The sequence below is a fragment of the Penicillium diatomitis genome (genome assembly GCF_028827545.1).
Source record: "Penicillium diatomitis strain IBT 30728 chromosome Unknown utg000013l_segment0_segment0, whole genome shotgun sequence".
In the NCBI taxonomy this organism is placed as follows: Eukaryota; Fungi; Ascomycota; class Eurotiomycetes; order Eurotiales; family Aspergillaceae; genus Penicillium; species Penicillium diatomitis.
The window spans coordinates 741,517-767,270 of record NW_026623185.1 but is presented as its reverse complement, the minus strand read 5'-3'; the positions used below and the strand labels follow the sequence as shown (position 1 = coordinate 767,270).

The 25,754-nt window shown below is 47.4% G+C and overlaps 5 protein-coding genes across 5 annotated transcripts; 3 read left to right on the top strand and 2 right to left on the bottom strand.

The window, feature by feature from the left end:
• Positions 1-6,460: 6,460 nt before the first annotated feature.
• On the top strand, positions 6,461-6,676 carry N7539_008620 (uncharacterized protein; the record flags this gene model as incomplete). Its single annotated transcript, XM_056938215.1, has 1 exon — positions 6,461-6,676. The coding sequence occupies one exon, from the start codon at positions 6,461-6,463 to the stop codon at positions 6,674-6,676; it is 216 nt and encodes a 71-aa protein (XP_056786597.1).
• Positions 6,677-6,877: 201 nt separating this feature from the next.
• N7539_008619 (uncharacterized protein) lies at positions 6,878-7,939 on the bottom strand (the record flags this gene model as incomplete). Its single annotated transcript, XM_056938214.1, has 1 exon — positions 6,878-7,939. One exon carries the CDS (start codon positions 7,937-7,939, stop codon positions 6,878-6,880), a length of 1,062 nt encoding a protein of 353 aa, XP_056786596.1.
• Positions 7,940-11,068: 3,129 nt separating this feature from the next.
• N7539_008618 (Endo-1-3(4)-beta-glucanase) lies at positions 11,069-11,992 on the bottom strand (the record flags this gene model as incomplete). Its single annotated transcript, XM_056938213.1, has 3 exons — positions 11,069-11,386; positions 11,464-11,824; positions 11,958-11,992. 3 exons carry the CDS (start codon positions 11,990-11,992, stop codon positions 11,069-11,071), a joined length of 714 nt encoding a protein of 237 aa, XP_056786595.1.
• Positions 11,993-16,079: 4,087 nt separating this feature from the next.
• On the top strand, positions 16,080-16,601 carry N7539_008617 (uncharacterized protein; the record flags this gene model as incomplete). The annotated part of the gene is made up of 2 exons (XM_056938212.1): positions 16,080-16,418; positions 16,464-16,601. The coding sequence occupies 2 exons, from the start codon at positions 16,080-16,082 to the stop codon at positions 16,599-16,601; spliced, it is 477 nt and encodes a 158-aa protein (XP_056786594.1).
• A 5,128-nt stretch (positions 16,602-21,729) lies between these two features.
• On the top strand, positions 21,730-23,914 carry N7539_008616 (Hsp70 family protein; the record flags this gene model as incomplete). Its single annotated transcript, XM_056938211.1, has 8 exons — positions 21,730-22,127; positions 22,188-22,383; positions 22,436-22,496; positions 22,557-22,758; positions 22,828-23,034; positions 23,085-23,253; positions 23,325-23,708; positions 23,879-23,914. The coding sequence occupies 8 exons, from the start codon at positions 21,730-21,732 to the stop codon at positions 23,912-23,914; spliced, it is 1,653 nt and encodes a 550-aa protein (XP_056786593.1).
• Between the last annotated feature and the right edge of the window lie 1,840 nt (positions 23,915-25,754).

Genomic DNA, 25,754 nt, shown 5'->3' with positions numbered 1-25,754 from the left:
CGGTCAAAGCACCGCACATAATTGAGCGACGTTCGAAGCGGCAGCCGCGCGCGCCGAGTAGATACAGTCTGCGTGTATCACCGATCAGGTCTATCAACTTCTTGATAGGCTCTCTGCGTCTATTGATCGAAACTATAGTAACATTAGTCTTTAAGCTAACAGAATGATGTATATGCGCTCACCTATGACATCTTTTGGAATTGGCAGTCCCAAATTATCAATAAAACCATCGCTCTGCGCGATAGCGATTGATGTGGGTAAGCTGAATTAGGTAAGGAGTTGGAAAACCCAAGAGACCCACAACCATAAAATCGAATCCCTCGAAGCTATCGACGGAGTCTCCTCTTCCATTCTTTCGATCCACGGCCCGCCAGCAAGTCCAGGGCTTCGCGTCATTCGTAATAGTCTGCAATAGCAGCAATCTTCGCAAGCATCTCCAGGGTCAGTTTTCACGGTATGTGAGAGTGTTGACCGTGAATGGCTTGAAGTACTTTCATGAGCGCTTCAACATCCCAGCCTTCCGCGGTAACCTCAACTGAACCCTTCTGGAAGTATGCAACGCTTTCTTTCCAGCCTCCAGTAAGTAGCCTCTTAAAAAATGGATAGGCAAACATCAAATGTTTTGCAGAGACTTGAATACGCGAGCAATTTTGACCCAAATGGCCTTCGACAACAGACTTTTCAGCAGCGGTAGCCTCGACGGTGGTCTCTTTAGCAGCGAAACCTTCAGCAAAAGGCTTCTGTTTTTTTTGCCTTCCTCTTCTCATCCTTATACTTGTTCTTGGTCTGCACCCCGAGATTCGGCTCTAACAGTTTGTAATGGAATATTTGAATTCCAACCGACACCTGAGGACTCTCGGGATTGCTAAATGATGTTTGAGAGGAGTCAAGCCATTGATGGGTACATGTATCTCGCGTGGGTGGGGCAAAGGGACTGTTCGCATTGCGCAGTATTATAATTACTTCACCTTCTGGATCTATTCTATGAGATAACGGACTCATGGTGGTGTAGAGAATTTCGTGAATACACAGCAGGCCTCGATGAAGATACTTGAAGAGAGACGATGAAGTATATTTGGAATGCGTGGTTCCTGTGTCAAGACATAAGGAAAATGCATAAGCTGATCGGGCACCGTTCGGGCACTAATAATTTACTGTCACGGCGCAGGCCACATGGTGATGGAATACGATTCACGGTCGAATCTACCCCGCGTGCAGCATGTGGAGATGTGGGTACTCGCCACGTGGGATCTTAATGTATATACTATGGGAGCTTGTGGAGTCTCTACCCAGACTCCAAGATTCAGCCTTTGAATACCAGACCTTATAGACTTGGTTGGCCCCTTTGCCTAGCAAAGGGGTGATCTGACCTGCGATATCGCCCCGTAACATTTACTTTCAATCCGGACTCGGTACAGTTGAACTTCACGAACTGATACATCATTGCAGTACCATTGAAATACGTTCTCGTAGCTGGACATCTTCTTTACGAACTCAGTTCTTCCAGGCATCACCTCTCTTGAGTTCAGGTCAACCTGGTTTCGAAGATATACAGAACTGATTTCGTGAAGAGGACTGGCAGAGGAAGGTTATGGTTTTCTGCACCAACCAGCAACAAAATGAGTATACCTAATACAGTAGTAGGTGGATTCCACGCTTGGATCACATCGATCTTTGAAGGGTCCACCCGCAAACCTCGAGTACCAACGATAAAGCCGAGGAACTTAGTTTCTTGAGTGTGAAACTCGCACTTATGAAGTGCCACTTGTAATCCTGCTTTTCTCAATCGTTACAGTACGGATTTCACATGTTGCTGATGCTGCTTCAGATCACCATCTGTGTAGATTTGGATGTCATCCACAAATGCAGTGCAAAAGTCGTCAAGATAATCTCCTAGTGCATAATTGATATACCGTTGGAAAGTGGCCGGACCGTTCATTAGTCCAAAAGGCAAGACCTTATACTTGTATGATCCATACCTGGATCTGAAAGTTGTAAGGTCCTCTGAGCTCGGGTGCATGCGAATTCGATGAAATCCTTGTTGGATGTCCAACTTAGTAAACCACTCAGCTTTGCTAATTCTTTGAAGCAATTCATCAATAAGAGGTAGTGGGTATCGATCCTTCTTAGTTAAGGCCTTTAATTTCCGGTAATCAACGCAGAATCTGAGGCCACCACTTGGTTTTTCAGCCATTAGGATTGGTGACGCGTGAAGTGCGGAGGATGGAACAATGAATCCTTTCTCGAGATTCTGCAGAATGTACTGTTTTGCAAATCTTAACTCCTCCTCGGTCATCTTGTAAAGTGGACAGTTTACTTGACGGAGGGAGTCATTCTTGAGAATACTTTGATGAATTCGTGATATTCCCGGGGAAAGATTTTCTTGATTTCGCACATCTCATGAAGCTTCAACGTATCCTGTGATTGCGATTTCTCTTCGATAATCTTGTCGATTTGAGCCAGTGAGGTCACGAATGAGGTGGTACCCTCTCTTTGCATATGACAGTGGAAACCCACACCACCGATCGCCGCGATATCGAATGCTGGTTCCTGAGCTGTATTCTTCTGAAGAAGAATTTGATCTTGACCATAAGACTTTTTGTTCTTGATCCCAACTTCAAAGAGTTGATTTCATCTTTCCATATTCTTTTGATGATCATGCGTGTCAACCGGAGATGGTCTTCCGAGTATTACGCGTGGAATTGCCTTGTTGATCGCTTGCTGTACTTCCTCGTTCAGTGTTGTGGCACTTGGCCATATCAACCTCTGATTTTTGCAATATGGCAGGACTTTATGTTCGGCAAACCAAGCGCGCCCCAGAATTATGTCACGTTTACCTAGTTCAGTAGTCAACATAGGCTGTCGTAGCTACATATGACCATCCATTACCAGGGTCAAATTGGTAGCATGCGTAACAGGTTTTCGCAAAATACCATCGAATCCAGTGATTGGGCATGGGGTGGAAAGTTTTCGCGTCCTGACTCCTAATGGTACAAGTAGTTCAATCATGTTGGTGTGAACATACAAATATCCATCTGCTCCTGTGTCGGCGAGGCAATTTACTTGAACTGTTCTTCCATTGATGGCTATTTGAGCACCAATAACCATACTCCTTGTAGGTGATAACATTTTTTGTAAAATCAACTTAGACACACTCCCTAGGATGGAGACTTTGCCCAGGGTTAGACTTTTTCCGATTCCGAGTCAGATTCGGATTCCTCCAGATTCGTGAGGTTCACTTTGTCCTCAGTAGTTTTGGATCCAGTTGCTGCGATACTGGTCTTTTTCTTTGTTGGGCAGTCACGAGAGAGATGACCTTTTTCCTCGCAGATGAAGCATTTTCCTTCCTTCATGAGCTGTGCTTTCTTGGTTGAATCCTTAAGGAAGGTTGAAGAATTCGCGGTAATATCCGAATTCGAGGTGTTTTTTCGAGTCGTAACATTGCCTTGAGTAGTAACGTTATTTTGAGTACGACCACTCCGTGCGACTGCCCTTTGGCGTGTACTGTGAGTAGCGATCTGCTGCGAAATTGCGCGTGAAGCAGTCTGGCATTGTTGGATGAATCTTTCTAAAGTGACAGAGCTATCACCGGCGGAGATCATGACCTGATTTTGCATAAGTATGGGAAGCATGCGGTATATATCTCTCTTTCTTAATTCCATAGGCTGCTCTGACTCCTCCGCGAGTGTGGTGAATTCGGCCAAGAAATCAATGAAAACTTGCTTTGGGTCTATCTTTAAGTCCAAAAATTCGTCACGAGCTGCCTGCTTATGGTTTGGATCATGGAAAACAGTTTGCAAATAATTGAAGATCTCCTCAGTAGTCTGATATGGGGTCGTAGAATCTTCTTCCAAACGAGGGCTGATGTGACTTAATGCCTTGCCTTCGCAGCGGCTCACAATGTAGGCAAACTGGTGGGATGTAGTCGGGTAGTGGTCCGGGTTCAATAAAAGCTTTCTTTTCATGAGACCTTTCCAATGCTTGAACTTCACATCTTTACCGTCATTAAGCATAGGGGGATTTGGCATTTTGGTAGACTTGCGAGGGAGTTCCTCCGCATCCGGGGTGGTACGAGTTGAACCAAGTCCACCATCACTAATATGGTTACCACGGCCAATCTGCATAAATCGCATCGCGGTAGCGAGTCCGTCACGCTCTTTGATAGTATTTTCTAATTTCTTTTCCACAGAGGTAAGATCGGCACGGAGACTAGCGTAAGCCTCTTCCATGTGCTGGGCTTTGACAGTAGGGGTTTGTTCCATCAACTGGGTGATTCTTTCCTTCATCAACGTATTCTCTTCAAGAAGTCGTTGGTTCATTTCAGCCTCCTGGTTCAGCGCTTGGAAAGCTACCCGGCTATTATGGGAGATCCACTCAAGTAGCTGTTCAGGAGTTTCAAGTTCGTATTGAGCATTTTCATAGCTAAAGTTCAGTGAAGTTCGGCGAGGGGTTCGTTCCGCTGAGGAGGGTCGCTCGCGTGATCGTGCCATTGTGGCTTCGGTACAAGTCGGTTCAGTTCGGTGGTTGTGATGATGGTGAAACTTCTAAGGCTGGCTTTGAGTTTGTAAATTATCTCGATGCCCGTCTTAGACTTTGAAGTGTAAGGTTTGAATGAGGTTTTTCGACTATGTTATGTGCCAATAAGTTCGAAATCAACTTGTGCATTCAACGAAGGTCGAAAAGCCTGATGGAGAAAAGGAAAGAGAAATCTAATTTGCAGAAGGTATTAAGATGATGAGATCACCGGAACATGCCTTCGTGACGGGATCTCCCTTCGGTATCCTCCTTCCGCTACTGATTTCTTCTGCAGAAGAAATCCAAGTCCGCAATCCAAGTCCGCTAACTCTCGCTAACTCGTAACAATCTTGACAGTCTATACAACACAAATAGTGACAATCATCAGCTACGCACCAACGGTAATAGATTGTCCTGCTAAGAGGACATCGAGCTTTCCCTCAATAACATCGAGGGTAATTACACTAGATATAAGCCCTATCGCCATTGTCTCAATGATTCGACCGGAGCCTTAAGTCTCTACATCAACGACGCAGAGCCATCTTTTTCAAACAACCGCCACCGTAACTCTAAATAAGAGTACCCTCTCTCGTGTGGCTACACACTCAATTAGCTCTGCGGCTTTGATAAGTTATACAGCCGGTGCACTTAACTATTCCTCTATGACGGGACGTCTCCTCACGTCTATACAATCTGTACAAAAGTCTAAGACCGTAATCAGCAGCAATTACCGCCTGACCTCGATTTCGCCTTCAGTATCTTTACAGAGCTCCAGCACCCTCGCTCCGATTACCGTATCAATAGACCTCACCTTACAGTCCTCGCTAGGTTAGTATTGTTCTACCGCTTTAGTCAGCTGCTACGCAGTATCCGAGACGTAGTCAAGCTTTATTCTTTCAAGTACCACAACCTCTTCTGCAATAAAAACCAGCGATAGCCAAGACTCTTTCACTATTAGCTATCTTTTAACTGAGTCTGTTTCAACGAGCCTAGTCGGCACGAGGCTTTCCTGTGAATATCTATGCGACTTCAGTTCAAGTAAGCTCGGATTCGATAACACATGGGGTGGCGACCACAAGCTCTGTATCCCATATTAAACCCACTGTCACTCTCGTGTCGTACAGTACAACTGCCATCTGTACAAGATATATCACCGTGGACGCTTGGCTGAACTCAGCTGTTCTCCCATACCACTGATCCCCGCGTCTGCGTAGCGGGAATGCTATGAACGAATCGAGCTTTATTGTTGAACCTGTGCTTGTTGTGCTTGATACCGACATATCGCATTCAGCAGGGATTACAAGATAAATTGCTAATAAGATGTTCATTTATTACAAAAAGTTTGCGCTGAGTAGCTGATGAGATACGGCTACGGTAGGGGCAGCGGTATCGATGTGTGAGAGGGGTGATGAGTAGCAGAATCACCTGCCATGCAAACAGTAGCGCAATTGTGCCATGGTGGTCCGTGTCAATCGGCTGTCGCTCTGTGCCATTTATCTCTTTGAGCAAGGTCAAAGCAACATTGATGAGTTAATACGAAGCTACTTTCCCTGAAGGAAAGCCTTCACTCTCTTTCTATTCTATTCAGCTCGAGGCACGAATAGACGGCTTGATAGTCGAGCTCCACGTGGGTTCCGGGATAATGATCGTGTGGACGTGTCCCGATTCATAAGCTCCAATCGCGAGTAATGAAGTAGCATCACCGACACTGTTGGTGAGTTCTTTGGCAGGCATTCAAATCACAATATATATCGAATTTGAGGTCTGAGTTGGAATTGTGTTAGCCACTATAGCCGAGATAGGTGATTTAACGAAGGTAGTCGTTGGATACTCGAATGGTCTCCAAGTCGGGCTGGTTGATCTAGAAGTTTGGATAGTCGGTCTGAGCAAGGTCCTTATCACGTGACTTGTTGTGACGGGGAAGCTATGAGAAATGGTCATGATCATGGTTGTAGGTTCGATATCAGGCGCACTCTTCGTGCGCAGCGAGACACCAGTGGTGAAACTGAATATCAAGGATTCGCTGACGCTTCCCCATAGCGCAGATATCGAGCTTATGGCACTCGAGTCTTTCGTTTCGACAACGGACATGCTTACGCCAGCAGGAACCGACGTCACACTGCTGGTAGCTACGACGTGGGAGCTGCTGCCCGGTGAATAAAGCGGAATCGTGGTTTTTGGGTCAGAGGAACTTCTCGACACGGAAAGCCTGCCCGTGGTCGTTACCAAGACGTTTCCACTTGTAGAATCAATAGAATCAACTGAAGTTGATTGTTCTGTGACATATGGAATTGTATCCGATACGATGGTGTTCATACTCAAGAAGCTGGGGACCGATGGGGGTGAACTTGTGCCAACGGTGCTAACAACACTGCCAGTCCTGCTGATAGTTTTTGAAGTGTGATATGTCTCCAAGGAGATAGATCCCCCAACCACTATCAATAGGACCTGAAGTGCGCGACCGCGCGACGGAATTTCCAGTCATTGTGTTTAACTCCGGAGCGTTGGTACTGGTAACGGATTGGCCAGCTAATTCACTGAGCGACGTTTTGTCTGCTATAACAGAAGGAGTCTGGTCGATCGCTGTCCACTTTTCAGCTGTCGATTCTCCGGCCTTGGACCCAACCTCCTGGCCCTTTGGGTTTCTAGTTGCATCGACACTGCCGCTAATCTGGGTGATCGAAGTAGCTGCGGAGACCTCGGTAGTTACTGCGACTGTTGAGGTAATCTTGTAGACGGACTGTGGGGTAGCTACTGTGGCGATGTAGGGAATAAATTTGGTTGACCTTGGAATCATGCCTGTTGTGGACAAACTGCTGAAGCCCTGGCCATATGCCTTCGATTCCAGCGCGGATGTACTTCTACCAATCTTCTCAGTAGTGGTAACATCTTTTTTACCTGGCAGAAGGAGATAGATTGAGGCATCAGTGCTGATGGTCAATGAAAGCGTATTTCTGGACACCAAAGAAGACGTTTTCGATGTCATGACCTCACCAATGAAGGCCGGGCTGCTCGTGGTTCTTACTGTTTCAGAGTGCTGAGAAAGATTTGACTCCGATAGAGACGGTAACGCTATCGACGTGATCAACAATGCACGTGTTGCAGTGCTGCTGTCAATCCAGGGAATGTTTGTATCGGTGTTGGTACCGATGAGCGGCGGTACAACGAGGGTAAAGTGCTCGCTAGGCTTCTGTGAAACTATAGTCACTGAGTTGCCGGCAGCGTTAGACTGAATAGTGAAATCGTGCTGACTCCTGATCCAATAGGAACTCAAGAAGGCTTCTGCGCCCTCGCTCTGCACATTATAGCCTTCTGCAACAGTTCCGATGTCGCGAGTCCTGTGGTACAGTGTCTGGGTCGCGTCTGTACTTAATCTGGCTCCTTCTATCATGACCACCGCGAGCATAGAGATGCTGACGCGCATATTAATACTCAGAAGGCCCCATTCAAGGCGGGGCGCCAGCAAATGTCTGATTCACATAGAAATTAGTGATCTACTTCGAGGGTGAATCCAAATCAGTTGCGCAGGACATGGGGCGTGAGAGTTCAATGCATGCGGGCTACTAATGCTGACTGCTATAAATAAAGAACTCGGGTTCAGTGCATAGGTAGGAACACATCGCTCTTCTTTGATGGTCTCGGTTTTTCTCGGATGGATTATCTAAGCTTTCCCACATTTTGCCATTCTACTCCTATGGCTAATTATTACGTCTGAGTATCTCTTAGAGTATCGAGTATTTACGCAATTTTTGGGTCTCCTTCATTCAATTGCTGCTACCATAAGAGTGCTGCCTGATGGTCCTCTCTCGGTGGCTTCATAAAGTGGGTTGATCTCTCCGTGGGGGGTTTGTGACCATGCGACAAATAATGACTATCAAACACTGGCGTTAGGGCCTGTCAACTTTGACTAAGCTTGTTGTTAATCGTTGTTGATAGGAATTGGAGAATCGAAGGTCATGGTGCTTCGACGGCATTCTTGTCAAATGCGGGGAAGCTTCAACGGCTTCGTCGTGCTTTCCACTAACCTGTGAGGTCTAAATCATCTCAGCCTGTATGGTGTTTGTGGTGAGGCCTGCCATACTGCCTGGCACACACATGGGCTACACCCTCTCACCACCTAGGACCACCAACCTCAGTAGTCTAGCTTAGCTTCCTTCTTCCTTCTCTCTTCAACGTCGAGTGTTTTCACCTTCAAGGGTTTTCCTTCGTATGATCCTCAGTCAAATATATGGTAAGTGGTAACTCCTTATATTCGGATTCTTGCAAGCATATGTGAGCCTACCGAGATCTAAACTTGCCCCATAGTTCTTTCGACTTACGAATCCGACACGAAATCTCAGCTACTCAGCTCTTCGATGTACCTGCCCAATAAATCCCGGTTACTAAATCTTCCTATGGAGATACGATTACAGATCTACGACTTCGTTTTTGACCTTCATGACGTATACTGGAAAAGGCCTCTTATAACCATTCGAGATCGTGGAAAGGTGTTTACAACGCGTGAAAAATATCGCATTCTTTCGATTTGTCCTAGCTGGGCCATCCAAGATGTTTCTTCACTTCAGCTGTTACTTGTGAATCACCAAATTCACATGGAGACCGAGGCTTACATCTTTTCCCGGAGCACTCTGTTTTTCCAACACTCGTTTGATCCCTGCCGGCTAGGAACCTTCTTGGATACGTTGAGTGTGGTGTCACGGCACTCTATTCAAAGTGTCGGATTCGAGATTCGATTGTTTGTTCATATTGAAGAAGGAATCCCGAAATATCCCTTGATGAGTTATCACCGAGCTCATGAATTGCTTGCCGCAAAACTCCCGAATCTAAAGGAAATCCTGTTCTATTTGAATCCCGATTTCTGCAATTTTTATTGTGAAACCGCCGACATTCTCGCTGCTGCAAATCGCCTAGCCAGCATATCCCAATCATCTCCGGTACAGGTACAATTTTTTGTTGCTCATGGGGAGCTGACTTGATGTGTGATAAAGACAAGAATGAAAGGCTCTATATCAGCTTGCGAGTACCCAAAGATTCGGTTACTATTTGACTGTAGGATCCTACGAAGGAAAACCTGAAAGGTGAAAACACTCGACGTTGCCTAGAAGAAGAGAGGAGGAAGAAGGAAGCTAAGCTAGACTACTGAGGTGGGTGGTCCCAGGTGGTGAGGGCGTAGCCCATGTGTGTGCCAAGCAGTATAGCAGGCCTCACCAACGAGCAGTTACCTCTCCTCTTCTACATCTTTACTATGGAGAGGTACCGGTAAGACTTTACGGAGAATCATTTCTCCTTCCTCCTTAGCCCTGCATCCTGTATATCGAGATTCGCACCGCCACTATATAACCAGGTAAGCATCCGTACAGTCAGCTCTCAGGTATGAGTACGTTTGGCTGCGCTAAAGAAATTTTAAAAGGTCGATGAATGAATGCTACATGTTGTTCTACGATGTTAAAGGCCCTAGCAGCGGAACAGACTTGACGATTCCCTTTTTTAATGTGGCACGTGATCATACCACTGACATAGTCCGTAGCTCAGGTAGAATCTATCCCTCGCAGCGATTTCACATATCATGCCTCTCATATTGAGAAGGCTGCACCAACTGTAGCTCACTCCGTTCCTTTGTAGTGTTTGGAAAGCCCGGGCTGCCTCAAACTGTACTTCACACGGAATACATAAGAGAGAGAATGACAAGACAAGATCTGGATTAGGGGGAGGGGACAACCAAGCTCAAAGGTCGCATATAATTACATGTGTACTGTTTGAAAATAAGCCGTAATAATTGAAAAGCTCCACTCCATAAGGAAGCTGTCTTGATTTGGTTTCGATTTTGACTAATCGCATGGTACCAAATGAAGATCGCAGGCGCATTTGGGAAACCTCCTACAAGGGTAGCGACTCTCCTGGCGAGTATCCCCTCCCATTGCGGCTGACCTCTTTTGGACTACATGAGCAATTATTACGCGTCGCGAATAGTGTCGTACTGGATATAGAGATGCCAGCAATCAGGTTCTTAAGCTAATAGAGCCGGGTCCATTCCTTGCCTATAATGATTCTCGGCGATGCCTTGGAAGCTTACATTGGAAGTTTTCTCGGTTTTTACTCTCTTGTGGCTCTACTTCTGAAAGCTTCCTTCGCAAGCTTCATGTATAGCGCCCAAATAATCACCCTCTAATGTTAAGTCAATATTCTTGCTTCTCCATCTCTCTGTTCCAAGCTTGCAAAAACCTTCCTTACTGATCTCGAATTTCTTGTATTCTTTCTTGGAGCTGTGTGAAAAGAGTCCTTGCGAACCTTGTTTAATGGTTTTGAGTTCGTTGAGACCAGCTTTCGCAGCCAACTATTTCAACAGACCACAGATCATTTTGATGTCATTCCAGGATTATCAATGCGAGGTATTGGCCATGTACGTGCAGAATGTAGCCTGAGGTTGTTCACGATCAAAAGATTCGTACAAGCGATATTGCTGTGTAATCGAGCAAGCCATAGGTACAAGTCTCAAGGTCTTTGTGAAACAAGGTCAGTTGTCACGTGAGACTGATTGAAACCGGCGGTCAACCTAGGCTCGCTCCCGGCCTTTATGCCCATGCCGGAAATGGCGGGGTCCAGGCCGAGTAAATGGTGTTGCGTCTTTGCGAGAGACTGACTCGCCGATAGCGCGATGAACAGAGCTATATCCGGGAGGGGCAGAGGGGGAGCCAAGTGGTGGGCGTGCGTTATCTTGATAACTTTTCAAAGAATTTACTCTCCAAAATACCTCTCTGAAGGCAGCGGGGTTATTCTGAACAAATAGATTGCAAGTTGGAGCTTGGGAGGCGCAAGAACCGGAGGACCAGACGTTGCCGGCCCAGTCACCACAAAAGGTGATATCGAAGACCTAGATCCAGAGGAACTCACGGGTAAGATGTCAAAGGTTTATGTATCCCAGAGTATCAAAGGTTACGTTGAACGTACAATTCGCAGATCTTTGAAATGGTTATCAATATCGCAGTATCCAGAAAACGCAGCCGAAGGCGTACCCCATGTTGCCGGATCTGGCTGACCAATGATGATATTCCATGGAATGCCATAGCGAGGAAAATGCCAGACCTTGATTCCGGCGGATTTCCACTCTGTAGCATATATACCGCCACCAGCATTGTTGAAACCGTCGCCATAGGATTGGGGACTACCACTCAGGATAGCGCAACCGGAGTTAAGCGGTTGTCCCGGGGCCCCGACGTAGCAGCTGGAATATTCGAGAGAGCCAGTGAAGCCTGAATTTTGAATTGAGCATCCATCTTTCGTGTGAAGAGTCATTTGATTGACCGACTGGCTATTCACGCCTTCGATGATATCAATTTCGCCGTCATTAGGCCAATCTGCTCCAAGCATCCAAGTATTCGCATAGTTATATATGTACTCGAGTCGAGTGACTTTGACAGGTTCATCAGGGGAGTTGCACTTACAAGGCAGGCCATGTCCCGCAAACGCTAGCCGGCATGTGTGCCAGATCAAGAATGAATAAGCCGTGCCCGTAGGACCTGGTACTTGTTAGCCGCACACTTTGCCGACCGGAGCCAGAGGCCTGGTGCTCTGCGTCGACGCCGATGTATACGGAGACCGAGGTCAGGTCCCTGTTCCCGTGGAGCTGACGATAGGGTGAGACGGGAGTGTTTCGATTAGGGTTCGTAGTCTCTCGTCCGCGGAAAGAGGGTCGGTGTTTCTTGGTGTTCTCCCATCGTCCGTTTTGGTCCTGGTCTTCCCTTTGTCGCTTCTTCGGGTTTGCCCTAGGTGGAGGAGGATTCCGACGTCCCATGCCTCGGCTGTCCCATGTGCGAATCGCGGCCGAAACCATATCGGTACGATTCTCTGGGAGGTCGTTTTGGTATAGTGCTTTGAGTTCATTTTTAAGGACTGGACGTAACTTTGCGTAGTAGCCAAAAGCACGCTCCTTTTCCTGAATATTCATATTATTTTCGATAGATTGGAGGTAGTTGTGAAACGCGCGCGGATCTTGGTCTTCGAGTTGGTGAGCGCCGTGGTATTTTTCCGCAATATCAGCCTCAGTAAATCGACCACCCCGAATAAACTCTAGCGTCCAGTTGACAAAGTCGTCCTAGGTAGGCCGTTGGGCTGTAAACTCGGTCTTTTTGTAATTCGTCCACTGAGCTCGTTGGGTCGGTTCCAATGCAAAGAACCCGACAGGAATCTTATGTGAATCACTTGCGTATCGGTCGGGACTCGCATCGAAGATGTACTCTAATTCATCGAGCCACTGGACACGTTGCTCTAGGGTTGATATAGAGCTCAAGCGGTGCGAGATGTTATCAATTTTGATTTCAACACCTCGGGGTCGATAGGGAAGAGGAGGCGCCGGTTGGGGTTCGGGGGTGTCTCGTCGCCGAATCGTAGCTTCATGTTCGAGTTGTTGGATCCGCGCCAAAAGGCGATCGAGAGTGTTTTGATCATTAGGTTCGGTCTGTTCGGGAGACCGTACCTCGTAGCTAGACCTGTCTTCCAGGTCCCGAGGGGTTGGGCTGAGCCCACTAGAGGGTTGTCTGAGTCCCTCGCTGGCTCGTCGAGATCGTTCCGCTGCCGTAAGACGGGCGGATCGTTGACGGGTCGTCGGTATAGACATTTCTTCCCTGGGTAGCCAAATAGGAAGATTCAGTAATTGTTAGGGGGTCTGTTTCGCAGGACAGAGAACCTGTTGGCTAGGCAGAGAGTCCAAGTCTATAGGGTCTGATTTCAAAGACTGAATCTTAGAGTCCGGGTATACTCCACCAGTTTCCACAATATATATATGGGGTCCCCGTGTACCGAGTCCCCACAACCCCACATGATGTCCTAAGGGTTGTTACTCTAAGGCGGCGCGGGGTCGACTCGATCGTGAATCGTTTCGAGTCACCATATGTGACTCGCGCCGTGACATGACTATAGTTTGACTTGTTTACAGGTAAATTATTCTAGATCACGACGATCACGAAGTATCCATACGGTGCACTACAATGCCTATATATATTTGAAGCGTTTGAATACGCTTATTCAGATGTCGAGCGGGTCTGTAACTTCGGTCGTTTACTCTCCTAGCCTTTCAAAGACTAAATCCTGGGAGCTTCCGTGAGGCCGATGCTTAGCCGACATTAATTCGCCGTTTGTATGTTATATATCGCCACTGTTGTACGCCAGTTCAGAAAAGCTTTTAGAAGGACTCATAAACTATTCATTTAAACTTGACTGCGTGGTTTCAAGAATCTCAAGGGCTGGAGGGGAAAAAGAGAAAGAAGCAGAAGCTACAGTACATCCCAAGTTTTGAGGTGGTGCGCGTGGGGTCGCGTGGTTAACGGTATCTCCCTTCCGATACCGATTTCTTCTGCAGAAGAGATCAAAGTTCGCTAACTCGTAACAGTACGTTTAATATGTAGTTAGTAATAAGCCAGTAGGCTAGAGGTGATAGGGCAGATATATAGGGTTATAACAGTGCACTACAAAAGAATCGAGTTTTTCCAAATTTTATCGAGTTTAATCGAGTCCGCGGGGCCGCGAGCTCAGGGCAAATTTAGGAATAAAGACAAATCGGTGCTAATCCGGTTTATCCGGGTTGTGGCCGTCCCATCACGTCTGGCCCGCGGGCCCGCGACCTCTGCGCCCATGCTGGACAACTGTTCAATCCCCTTAACCCACCTTCTTCCGTGTTCGCTCTTGCGAACCAATCAAGCTCAAAGTCGAAGCCACTCCGCGAATTCGGCGTGGGCTTCTGGCCGGCATAATTCTACAGTGGAGCAGGGGGTTAGGAAACTTTTGGAATGTTACTGTAGTTACCTATGACCTGAAATTACTAAGCAAGCTCTACAATGCCGGCTTCGCAATCAGTACTAACGATTTTGGCCTCGCTAAATATTTGATCATCAAATAACCGATTATTGCTTCGATAAGTCCAATTTGAGAACCGTTGTGAACCAGCTTTTTCATGTAACTTTCTTTGTTTCGGTCATCTACATAATCGAGATAGAAGTGGCGCTGTTATTTATTACGGTACGGTGTAACGCGAGACCACGCTTGAAACTGCCCCACCTTGCTGATCACAGCCGGGGTTTTGTGGAAATCAAATGTGAAAGTAACAGTAGTATGACCATATTCGCGATGGTGCCATGTAGCTACCGAGATTTTACCGCTCTCCCATACAGTAGGCATCGGAAAATCAACCTTCGAGGGAGGCTTCGCCCTATGCTGAGAGCCTGAGGCGTAGCGCTTTCTCGTTCAAAGCGAGGTACCGGACCTCTTATGTTTTCTCTGTTATGCGTACGCTGCTGCGGCGTAGTTGCTCGGCAGTAGACTGCTTATGCACGTACTTCAAAATGTACGATCATGCATGTGGCCTTATTTCAACCTTATATTCCACTCCCATCGTAAATTGTCAATTATAATACTATACACCAATTCTCTCGGTGCATCGATCGACTGGGAATACCAAACACCTGAGTTCCAGGGAGGTCTGATGGGCAGGATGATCAATGACCATGCCTCATTTAAAACTCTGAGTGTTGGTCGGCCGATCACTAAGCTAGTGTTCATGATTCTGGATAATGAGTGTCTGCCTTGGTCTTAAACTGACATGGGGCATCAACCGCTGTGGAGCAAGCAAAGAAAGGAATACCAGGTCGACGTATCAGACGGACGCTGTTCGAAAAGAGGGAGGTCCGAGCACTCACGCTCGGCCCCTTCCTAGCCCACGATGGAGTACAGATCTTAAACTGACCAATAGTCGCACGCCGACCCCGAGCACAGGCTTACTATGACAGCCGTCCTTATATTGAGTATACTACCTCGTTGCGGCCAGCGGCCAACGTCCAACCAACCATTCTTTGCTGGGTTACGGGCAATTCCTTCCCGGATGAGCCAAACTACCAGTCCGTGGGAACATGATTTGCATGAACCTTCGGTGGGCCAATTGAAGTACATACTTACCAGACAACCTAAACGCGTTGATTTTCCCTGCTCGTATGCCGCTATACGTATTATAGCTTGCTGTTTTCTGGATTTTCAAGTACGACTTATTGGTGACCTTTTTTTTTCTACGAAGTGTGCCAGTTGCAAGGTCATACTCGTGCCCTGCATTCAAGCAGGAGTAAGGAATAATCTGTCAACAACAGTCGTGGGATTTTAAGCCAAACGTCAAGTAACAAGTCAGAGCTCGAGGGGATGTTCCTCTATAACACCATTGATATAAGAATGTTGGCAGCTGCCGTCGACCGTTCCACGCGGGGTTGGTATGTGTGCTAATTTTATGAATGCTCGACTCCTGCATCATGGCAGCTATTGTGAACACTGAATCGTCGGTCAGAGAGCAATCGTGGTATCTGACCCCCTATCATCTTCCACACCTCTGCTGCGCCGGTTCTTTTGGTAGAACATCCCTGCCCAAACTAATGCGCGATATGCCCCTCTCTCCAACTCGGGGCCAACACCGGCACGTTCAGCAGTACTAGTCAAGCAGGCCTCGAGCCATTGATATAAAGAGTGATCGTGACCATATCTCTGCGAACCAAAAGATCCTCCTGTCATTCTCACCCGATTGACTGTATCACATGGCTGAAGAGACGATATCAGGAGACAACTGCTTTCCGGCGCGCAACACCCAACAGCCGTATTGCGAAAACGCTGATGAGCAGGACATCTCCGGTTCAGCACCAGTCACCCAGGGCCTTTCACCCCCCTCATCATGCCAAGTGCCCCAATACAATCAACATGGCGTAACGCCGAACGGGGAATACAACTTCCTCGACCCAACATTTCTGAACTTGCCCCCGGCTCCTTCATACCAAACATCCACGACCCAACCTGCTTCAAGCCTTCCACATCCAAGCCAAGTCAATATCAAGGTCATAGAGCAGAGCATCATTCGAGGTGCTGCAGAGGAGATCTACGTATGTGCCGCTCTCCTATTGACCATGTTAGAACCTAGCTGATAGGCCATGCCGTCCCAGGCACAAATCAGGGACCAGCTATTATCTAATCGGGGGGTTTCCCAAGTTCTCTCCCAGGTACTTGCATTTTACATGGCCGACATCAGTGGTCAATTCGGGGTAGGAGACCAGGGCGATGTCTGAGGGAATAGAAAGACGAAAAGCAATTGATTTTGTCTCGATACTTTCTGTAATCTGGTTCAGGAGGCGACTCCTGGATAACGCTATCATTTGTTATCAATATGTGCTAAAACACGGCTCTCGAAAAAAGCGAGGGGAAGGCAGAAATAAAGATGGCGATCTTATGTGCTAACTGTTCAACGGCCTCGAAAGTCTGTGGCGCTCAGCAGCCATGTATCCAGGCCGCTGCCGTATACATGATCTATTCGGTAAAGCTGTGCATTGTGATGTGATGTATCGAATCTCTACGTTGCACGTAATAATCACGACAAGAGTACCGAGACCTATCATGAGTACCCAGTATGTCCAAAGGAGCCTTATTGTAAGCATTGAAGATGTCTGGAGGTACATCTATCGACGCCGACCTTGAAATGGCTACGTCAGTGCCTCTTGCCTCTATAACGAGGGACGTACCCACTTTTCCCCTCTTCCATATCCGCGTGGCGCGATTTATAAACGACTCCCGCACCATGTTACTTGATTACCACTATCCCCCGACTTACGTCCCGAACTCCTAATAGCAACCACCGATAATGAGTGACATCTACTCCGCGAAACGATAAGACAGGGAGACGGGCGTTGACTGCCAGATACCGACCCACGGTGCCCCGAGAACCAGAATATGTCTAGGAGCTAGTAACTAGGTGTCGTAACTTCTTCCTCGGGTTGCGTATCTGCGCGTGTCGGAATGCGTGCTCGTGACTTACGACGTAACGACAGTCAGAAGTGACGGAGACGGTAAAATCAGATGGCGTAATACTGCCCTTATCCTATTCACCAATGATCTCTTTCTTAGCGCCAAGGTGGAAATCGAGGGCACGTTGGGGGGAGGCAGAACGGAAGACCTGACCGGGGTAAAATCGGTGATTTCTCCAGCCCCCCAACCCTGTGTGGGCGGGCAAACTCTGAAGGGAGGTAGGTAGGCGCTCCATCGTCTCACCCGGGATCTCGACTGGTTTTTCTGTCCTGATTGCAGTGACATTCCTCGACCATCTAATCAAGAAATTAATGTCCCACAAGTCCTACGCGAACCGTGATATTACCTCATGCTGCTAAGTAATTGTCGCCACGGATTGACCATCGATCCTATGCTTGACTCAAAATCAGACAATGTGCTGGCATCAGACGCGCTGCTAGATAATGGGTCTTGCTTGGGGTGGGGCCGTGGGCTCTTGTTTCTCGCGGGAAGCTTCGGCGAAAGGCTCAAAAGACTATACACTATACGCTAAGGTTGAACACGGAACTACCTTCTAGACCTCTATCGAGTCATCAAGGCACGAGATGATTGGGGAGGGAGACGGAGGGGAGGGGGAGTTCGTAGGGTCCTTGATATATGAGGACTAAGTCGGGTTTGTCGTGGGGACTCCACTCTCGCCCCCGCGGCCCCTTTCCTCTCCCCCCACTCCGTGAGTCCCGTGAGTCCCGTGAGTCCCACTTGTGGCCAACGGGTCAGAAATTGCTGATCGGTAAATAAACGAAGACAGAAAAGAATCCAGGGGTAAGGTGACACTGTCGGTCATTGGTGTATCTATTCCGAGCGTAACTTCGCTTGTACCAATCCTTCCAACAATGCTGTACATGGACAAGGACAGCGTGAAGCCCAGCGAACTCGGGATGAAGGCAAAGTACGGCTCAGTAATCGGGGTTTGGCCGGACGCACGATGCCCGGTAATTGATCTTCCTACGAATCTACACTTCCAAAGCATTCATTGGTGGCAATAAGCGTAAACGCGTCAAACAAGTGGAAGGAATAATTTAGGACGATTTAAGTTGACATACCTACAGAGTTACATACAACCTTCCTACTAGGTAAGAGATATACACCAGCAGACAGTAAGAGGGAAGGAAGGAAATCCTACCGACGCCCCATGCAGGGAAAACCACCCTAGGCCTACGTTGGTCGTACGTCACAGGGATATATCGGGATGTATTGCTGTAATGTAAGTAAGTATTGATTTATTATGAAACCCAGAACTCCATTGGTATGCCCGTGATATTCAGTAACTCAGAAACAGGAGAAGGGGTTGACAACTACGCGAGCCCCACCAAGAAAACGCGGTTTAGATCCTTGGATCTAGGGAAAAAGCGATCGCCCTTGCATTACCGCCGCAGGCATATACACCCTCCGGATCAGGATGTATTACAGTAGTAACATGCTATATGTGTACCATGACTGGTTCATTCCAGCTCATACCAAGTGACTCGGCCAAGTAAGAAAAAGCGACTATATGAGAGTCGGCCAATTTCGTACTATTATCTTCAAAAGTCTTTTGTCATTCAACAGTGGGGTGACTGGGGGTCTTATCGCATCAATGACCGAGGAATCAGGAATCCGAGCAAAAGTCTCGACCGACCGATAGATCGACGCCCTAGGCCGAAAGGCGAAGAAAAGCGAATGATGAATTAATAGGGCCGGGCGCTAAAGCGCTTCTGGCGTAATAGAAATAGGAAGCTGGACCGTGAGAGACTAAACTCAATACGAGATCATTGTAGCACGGATATGTCGGAATAATTCCGTAGCAGACAAGGGGACAAGGCTCAAAGAACTTCGATTCCGATAGAACAACATCACCAGTCTCAACTAGCGTCCGGTTCATTAGACGGTTTATGAGCGTATTGTGATGACCGACCACCCTTATTCGATCATATACCGTAATTTGTTGTTGATAATGTGGAAATTGTGTTATGAGTAGGATCGTGTTGAAGCTCTACTCTACGTATATTGTGTGTCGGTATGACTACGGACACACGAGCTTTATTGTTACACTCCGACCTCCACCTATCTAGCCCCTGGTACACGCCCCAACGTTGCCATCTTGGATAGTCACACCCGAACCAGAAATGATCCCAGTCACCTCTGCCCGTCGTCGGTTTTTCGGTCGTTCCCGCCGCCCGAGTCATTCGGTCGATAGTCCGTGTGAGTTTTAAGGCTAGCGCCTAAAGATCTCAGGAGGAAATGTGTCGATCCGACAGCGGGTTTAGGTCACTAAAATCTCGCGAATACTCTCTTGCATCTAGATACTGGTTCAAGTGACATCAAACGCCCGGAGCCGATAACGCGGATTTATTTGCTAGCGTAATGACCTGGCTATGTTGAGACAACTGCTAGCTGCTTGATGTCTAGTACCCTGTCAATTGAGAGGGGAGCAGGTTTCGTGGTTACCGATAATGTGAAAGGTCGCCAAGGCATTGAACAAAGCTTCTCGATTCCAACGCCATGAATATCATATTCACTACTAGTTAGTTGTATCCTGGCGTGAGTGGTTAATTGACATTCCCACTTATGGCGTTACGTTTCCATTCAATAGTCTGCGGTAATTCTGAGCACCTTTTGAGAGATGACCAGGTCTTAGATACTGCTTGAAACAATTGAAATTCCTTATCGTAATGAGTAATGCCAAGATCAACCATCAATTACACCATACTTTGGGGTCCGTACATAAATCTAGAGATATTTTCTCAATAGTATCACCCAATATTCAGACCACAGATTTCAACATACAGAGATTTTGAAGAGCTTATGATGGTTTTTCTTGCTTTCGTTCGCCGCTGAAGGAAAGTAGGTACTGTCGATCACCATCATCTTGTCAATGACCACTGCTCCGAGTCGATGTGGCATAATAGTATCCTCATTGATGGTAAGAAGTGCCACAGCTTATTGTGCCGCGATGAAGATCTGAGCAATTTTGACGTGATGGCTTACAGTGGTCAACTTGTGCGCGCGTAGATATTTCAGACGGTGGCACTCGCTTGTTGTTGTTTCCAACCTTCCCAACCTTTCCATCGCCTAGGTCTGCTTGAATTCTACGAAATAATCATGACCTCACTGTTACGTGTGACCGGCGTCTTATCCTACTCTCGTCTGATACGAACAAGTGATAAAGGGATAAGCTTGGCGCGCAGGTCAGCAGGCCTGATCGTTTACCCAGTCGCCCGGTGGTGTGCCCGCTCGAGCGTTCTAATTCATAAGCTGTTTCGGAATATGTGTTCATCATCAACCACCCCGTCCTCCCAAAGAGAGCCGTTGGACTCAGGCCATCTCTACGGAGAGCTTCTTGCGGGATATCGACCATACTTTAGCGATGTTGATGGAAGTCGACACGCAACAGTACGTCTTGATCTGAATTCAAAGCAGAGGATCTGTTATTATCCGCGCAAAGTACATGGTGGATACCAGGCATTCCTTCTAGACCAGCTTTTCGCAGACTGCTGTAAGCCCGCAGTTACGGCGAGCTTGACAGTTGACTACAAGAAATCTATTCACCCAGACGCGAGACTGATTTTGCGTGCATGGCCGGTGAAAGCCGAGGGCCGGAAGATTTACATGGAAGGCACCATTAGGATGGCAGATCCTGTTTCCGGTGAGATGGTGGTAGCAGCTCGCGCAACTGCGATCTTTGTTTTTAGAAAAAACAAGCATCGAGTTCACTAAGCGATCCAATGAGGTTATGTAAATACTTTTAATGGATGCGTCATGTTGGCAGCCTCGACGTCTCGGTATTAGAGATTGTTATCCCCTAGGCCCTGGTTTTCGGTTGACCGTTGGCATTTACAGTAAGTTATAAGAGTCGTGAATGTGATTTCAATTTTCATAGCTTAAAAAGCCTAGCGAATATACGGATGATATTACTACAGTACTTAGCAGCTGGTAATTCTCCCTGGGGGTCTTGTATGTATATAGTGCGACGGAGGGGAATTGATAATTATAGGCATGACCGTATCACGTGTGAGTATCGATCTATGATCGTAAATAGAGAGAAGAGCAAGTTATACCTCTAGCAGCTAGCTATAGTTGATCTTCGAGGATAAGATTTTCCACAAATTTCAGGTCACGAGTAGAATATGACTGAACTGTGTTATTTCATAAAGCAAAGATCATATATGAAGGGCTTGAGTAAGGGAATTCAAGAGAAATATAAGGATCACACGCAGCCTTTAGCGGGGCTCCTATTCTACCGAACAGTTGCCGAAAGCGCGCGGGTAGGTTCGGAGAAACAATCTTCCGTCAATTCCCCCCATCTCTAGGGAGAGTACACCACTGCACACAGCGAGAGAGTTGGGTTATCATGCCGTGATATCACCTTGACATGTCATGGCCCAGACTCAAGAGCGCGATATACCACAAGAAGTATGGCTCGGTATCGACATTGGAACAACAACCACGAAAGTTGGTATTTCGGTGATCCACCATTCGCCCAAGAAACACACCGACTACACCCTGCAATTTCCGCTGAGCGGCGCTTACAGCAATGCGAAAATGACGGACGAGCTCGACTCCGCGATGATATTCAATACGGAGACAAGGGCATGGTCATTTGGGTCAGCTGGGCTGACAGTCCATAATGCACACGTCTTCAGGTGTATCAAGCTCGGAGTGATGGGTTTGGATCCATATGCCGGACGTCTAGCTGCTTCATGTGCAAGGCTAGTTGGTACCGAGGGGTGCCCCGAAGAGTTCACGGTCGCCTCCCTTTTCCGCACGCTTTTTGAGTATGTGCGTGAGGTAGTCAAAAACCATCTCGTTCATAAATACGGCGGCTCTTGTGACAGGATCGATGCCTGGCTTACCTACCCAGTCAACTACAATGAACCCTTACGCGTGCTTCTTCTCCAAGAAGCTATGGCAGCTGGATTGTATGTGAGGGGAGCTCTTTCGGAACCAGTCTCAGCCGCCTATCTTTCTGAATTCAAAATCCCTGAAATTGATGACACAAGGATGATACTCGATATCGGTGGGGTAACGATGGTAGGTGGAGGTTGCTGATTATTGTTTCTGTGGCCGTAACTAAGAAGTCTAGGATGCCACCGTCGTTCATAAGAATGCAGATGGGTGCTTGATCCAAGCTTGTCCCTCAGACGGTACTCAACATTGCTGTGGTCGACGCACGTTACGGCTATATACTAATACCGGATACGCAGGAGTCATCTGTGGAGGTCAGAGCGTGAATGATCGAATTCGTGATTGGCTCAGAATGAACAAGCCAGACTGGGCCGATGCCTTGAATGAAGAGAGCCGTTGGGACATTGTATTTGCACCTATTGTCAATCTGATCAAAGAGGGATTTAACGGAATATCTGGTCATGATATCCACTTCGGATTGGAAAGTGTTACGGTCCCTCCGTGAGTACCTCGTTATCGTGTCATTCTCTTCCGTCAAAATTACCTAAGATGTCTCATCGTGACTTTTAGCGATTGTATCAAAGCTTCCTTCGAACCTTTGCTAGTGAACGCGGTTGAGCTATGTGTCCGACTTCATGATGCGACGCCGAAGAATTACGATATCTCTGTTATAATCGTCTGTGGAGGTACCACGAGGAACGACTGGTTCACGAAAGAACTCTTCGCTCGACTTCAACAACGGTTGACCGAACTTCGACGATATGAGATCATGGCAGAGTATGTGCTAACCAACTTCACTGTCGCGCTGCGTTAACTGACATATCTAGTCCCGGAGTGGTTGCTTTGGGGGCATTATTCTACGCTCGCTCCCCAACCGTCGAGGAATCCTTAATCACCAGGGACCTGGGAGTAACGTACCTTGGTGACTATGATTCGAGAGGCAATTCTTTAGACCCGCACTCCATGAATACCGGTATCGGATGGATTCTAAGAAAGGTGAGATGATGTTGAGTGACTCAAATTGACCCAAGACTAGGGGTGAGCTTATTGACCATAATCGTCTGTAGGGCCAAGACCCGGAGAAGGTACCGGGTATCTTGACGTTCACGAAGATGATTCAGCCGTTCTCTAGCGAGCCCGGTGACACCTTGATCGAATCACACCTGCTCGCAACGCCTGCACACTCCACGTCTTTCGCTGATGCGCATATTCGCAAGAACACCCAAATTGTCTGGCCATGCGATATAACATACCCAGCAAAGGATAAAGATCTCAGGTCTCTTTCTCATCTCGGGACGTTTTCCGGAAGCATACAGCATGAGATTCTTTTCCCCCCGGGGAGCGATGTCGAGGAACAGGTCAAGTTCCAGTTATGTCTCATCAACGACCGGCAACTTCTACGAGGTGACTTCAGCGTGATTCTTCCGACCGGCTCACATCCTTTGCGCGACGTGCGTTATATACCTCTTCCTCTGGCACCACGTTCTGAATATCTCAATGAAGACACGCATCAAGCATTCCTCCATGGAAAACAATTGAGATCGAAACAAAAGTGGATACGTCGATCAACGGGGGCACGTGTTTCCGAAGCCGCTCCTTTTTCACTACTACCTCCTTCAAGGGAATCTTCAACCACGACACCATCTTTCTCCTCTAGAACTAGGCCCCGTGAAAGCTCCGACTGTCCTATGGATATGAGGTCTTCGCAACATCCTGTTCATGCATTTCCCCTTGTCCGAGTTCCCCATACAGCGGCCATGCCTTCACGACGTCCCAGCCAGCTCCTCAGACCGTCTTTAAACTCTGTGCCGTATGATTCGAATCCTTTCTTCGAACGCGAGCTTGCCCGAATGAGGAAAACACGTGTTCCTGGACAAGCGTTGACGTGAGGCTTCCTTCATCAAGACAAGCTCCTGAAATCAAGGCATTCCCGCCAAAGTCGAACGATATATGTCCGCCGGATGGGATTATCCTTTCCATTGCTCCCTGATTTCGTCGTACAGATCATATAAACACTGTGGGTCAAGGTACCCAAAATTTTTCTTCATAACAGTGAGTTGTTAGTACATTAAGCAGTATCCCCTATTCTACACGTTATTCCTATGGACTGGGATCGAGTTCCTCAGGTTCGTATTCTAAACTCGGAGGAAAGCTGCAGGTGGTTGATCATCTATACCGAAGGGCAGAAGCAATCGCCATCTATCCGCAAGATAGACCTAAATGTGTAGGGCTTAAATGACTGGACAAGCCGGCCTCTGATCTGAGCGCCGATAGAGTTCTTCTTGGCCGTATGTTATATGACACCTGCTCGTTAGGGACGTAGAGAGACAAAAGTTGGGGTATCTTCCAGTCATCGCTCGGCGTATAGGTCCGTGTGCGGGATCGTAGTTGTGTGTGCCATCCGATCAATATGAGTCAGGGGACTGTCCGCTCAAAAGGTACCTCCCGATCTTACTACTACCTTGCCACTGTCAGAGAAATTTACTTCTTGAATGATGATGGGGCCAGAGATAGATGGTTTATTGTCGGAGACGGAGACTGTCTGGACCCTCCAATGGTTATCGAAGGGGCCGTGCCGTGTCCTTTCCTCAGCAGGCTCAGCTCACTAGCCAGTCATTTGCCCTCGACCCATTGATGATGCAAGCCACGTTACTCAAAATTTCGGACTTTTGACCGAGCGCGTTAATCAAGGTTGGTCAACCTCTATTTAATCAGGGATTCAATGATGCCTAACGGAACTAGCCTATTTAAATTTGAACATATCTACTATATCCAGTTTAACAACGACCTCAGCCTGAGAACATCCGTACTTACTTGCCCTGGAAGCCGCTCGAATTTTACTGGACGCTTTCTTTCACTATCTGGGTTTGCGCAAGAGATCCCTGGGATATTAAAAAAAAACTTTGAGAGTTTTGAGAGAGGGGAGAGGGGAAGTAGACATATCGAGGGTCCCCTAGCGGCCGAAGGCCTCCTTAATAAAGCTACATTTCAACATCGACAGGCAGTAAGTCTCGTTTATATGCTATTCAAGGCCCATTGCTGTAACTTTATACCACGGCTATGCCCTTCTCATTACGTTTTATTGTCTTGCTGTTTATATTCCCGTCGAACCTAGGCGTACGGGTTCTGTGCAAGTCACTCGAACAAGGCTTGCACCTTTGCGCGGTGTTCGGGAAAAGTAGCCTCTATGGCGAAACTAAGCAAGTCTCTCTAATATCATAGTACCGTTATCTTTGCTAATCTCATTGGTAAAGCCTTTCAACATCTCTGGTCGCGCACGTTATCCAGCTTGAAACCCTTAGCTCCTCCCTATGATATGGATCTTTCTCTTCTGATCGAGCATCACTAGGTAGGGACGAATTTCCCAGTCACACTTCTAGATTATGTGCGACGATTAGTCTGTCAATAAAGTTTGACTTACTGAGCAGGTTCAGATCTATGGCAGGGTCAGGGAACTTCACCCTCCCGCGTAGTCACAACAAAACTAATTAGCACCT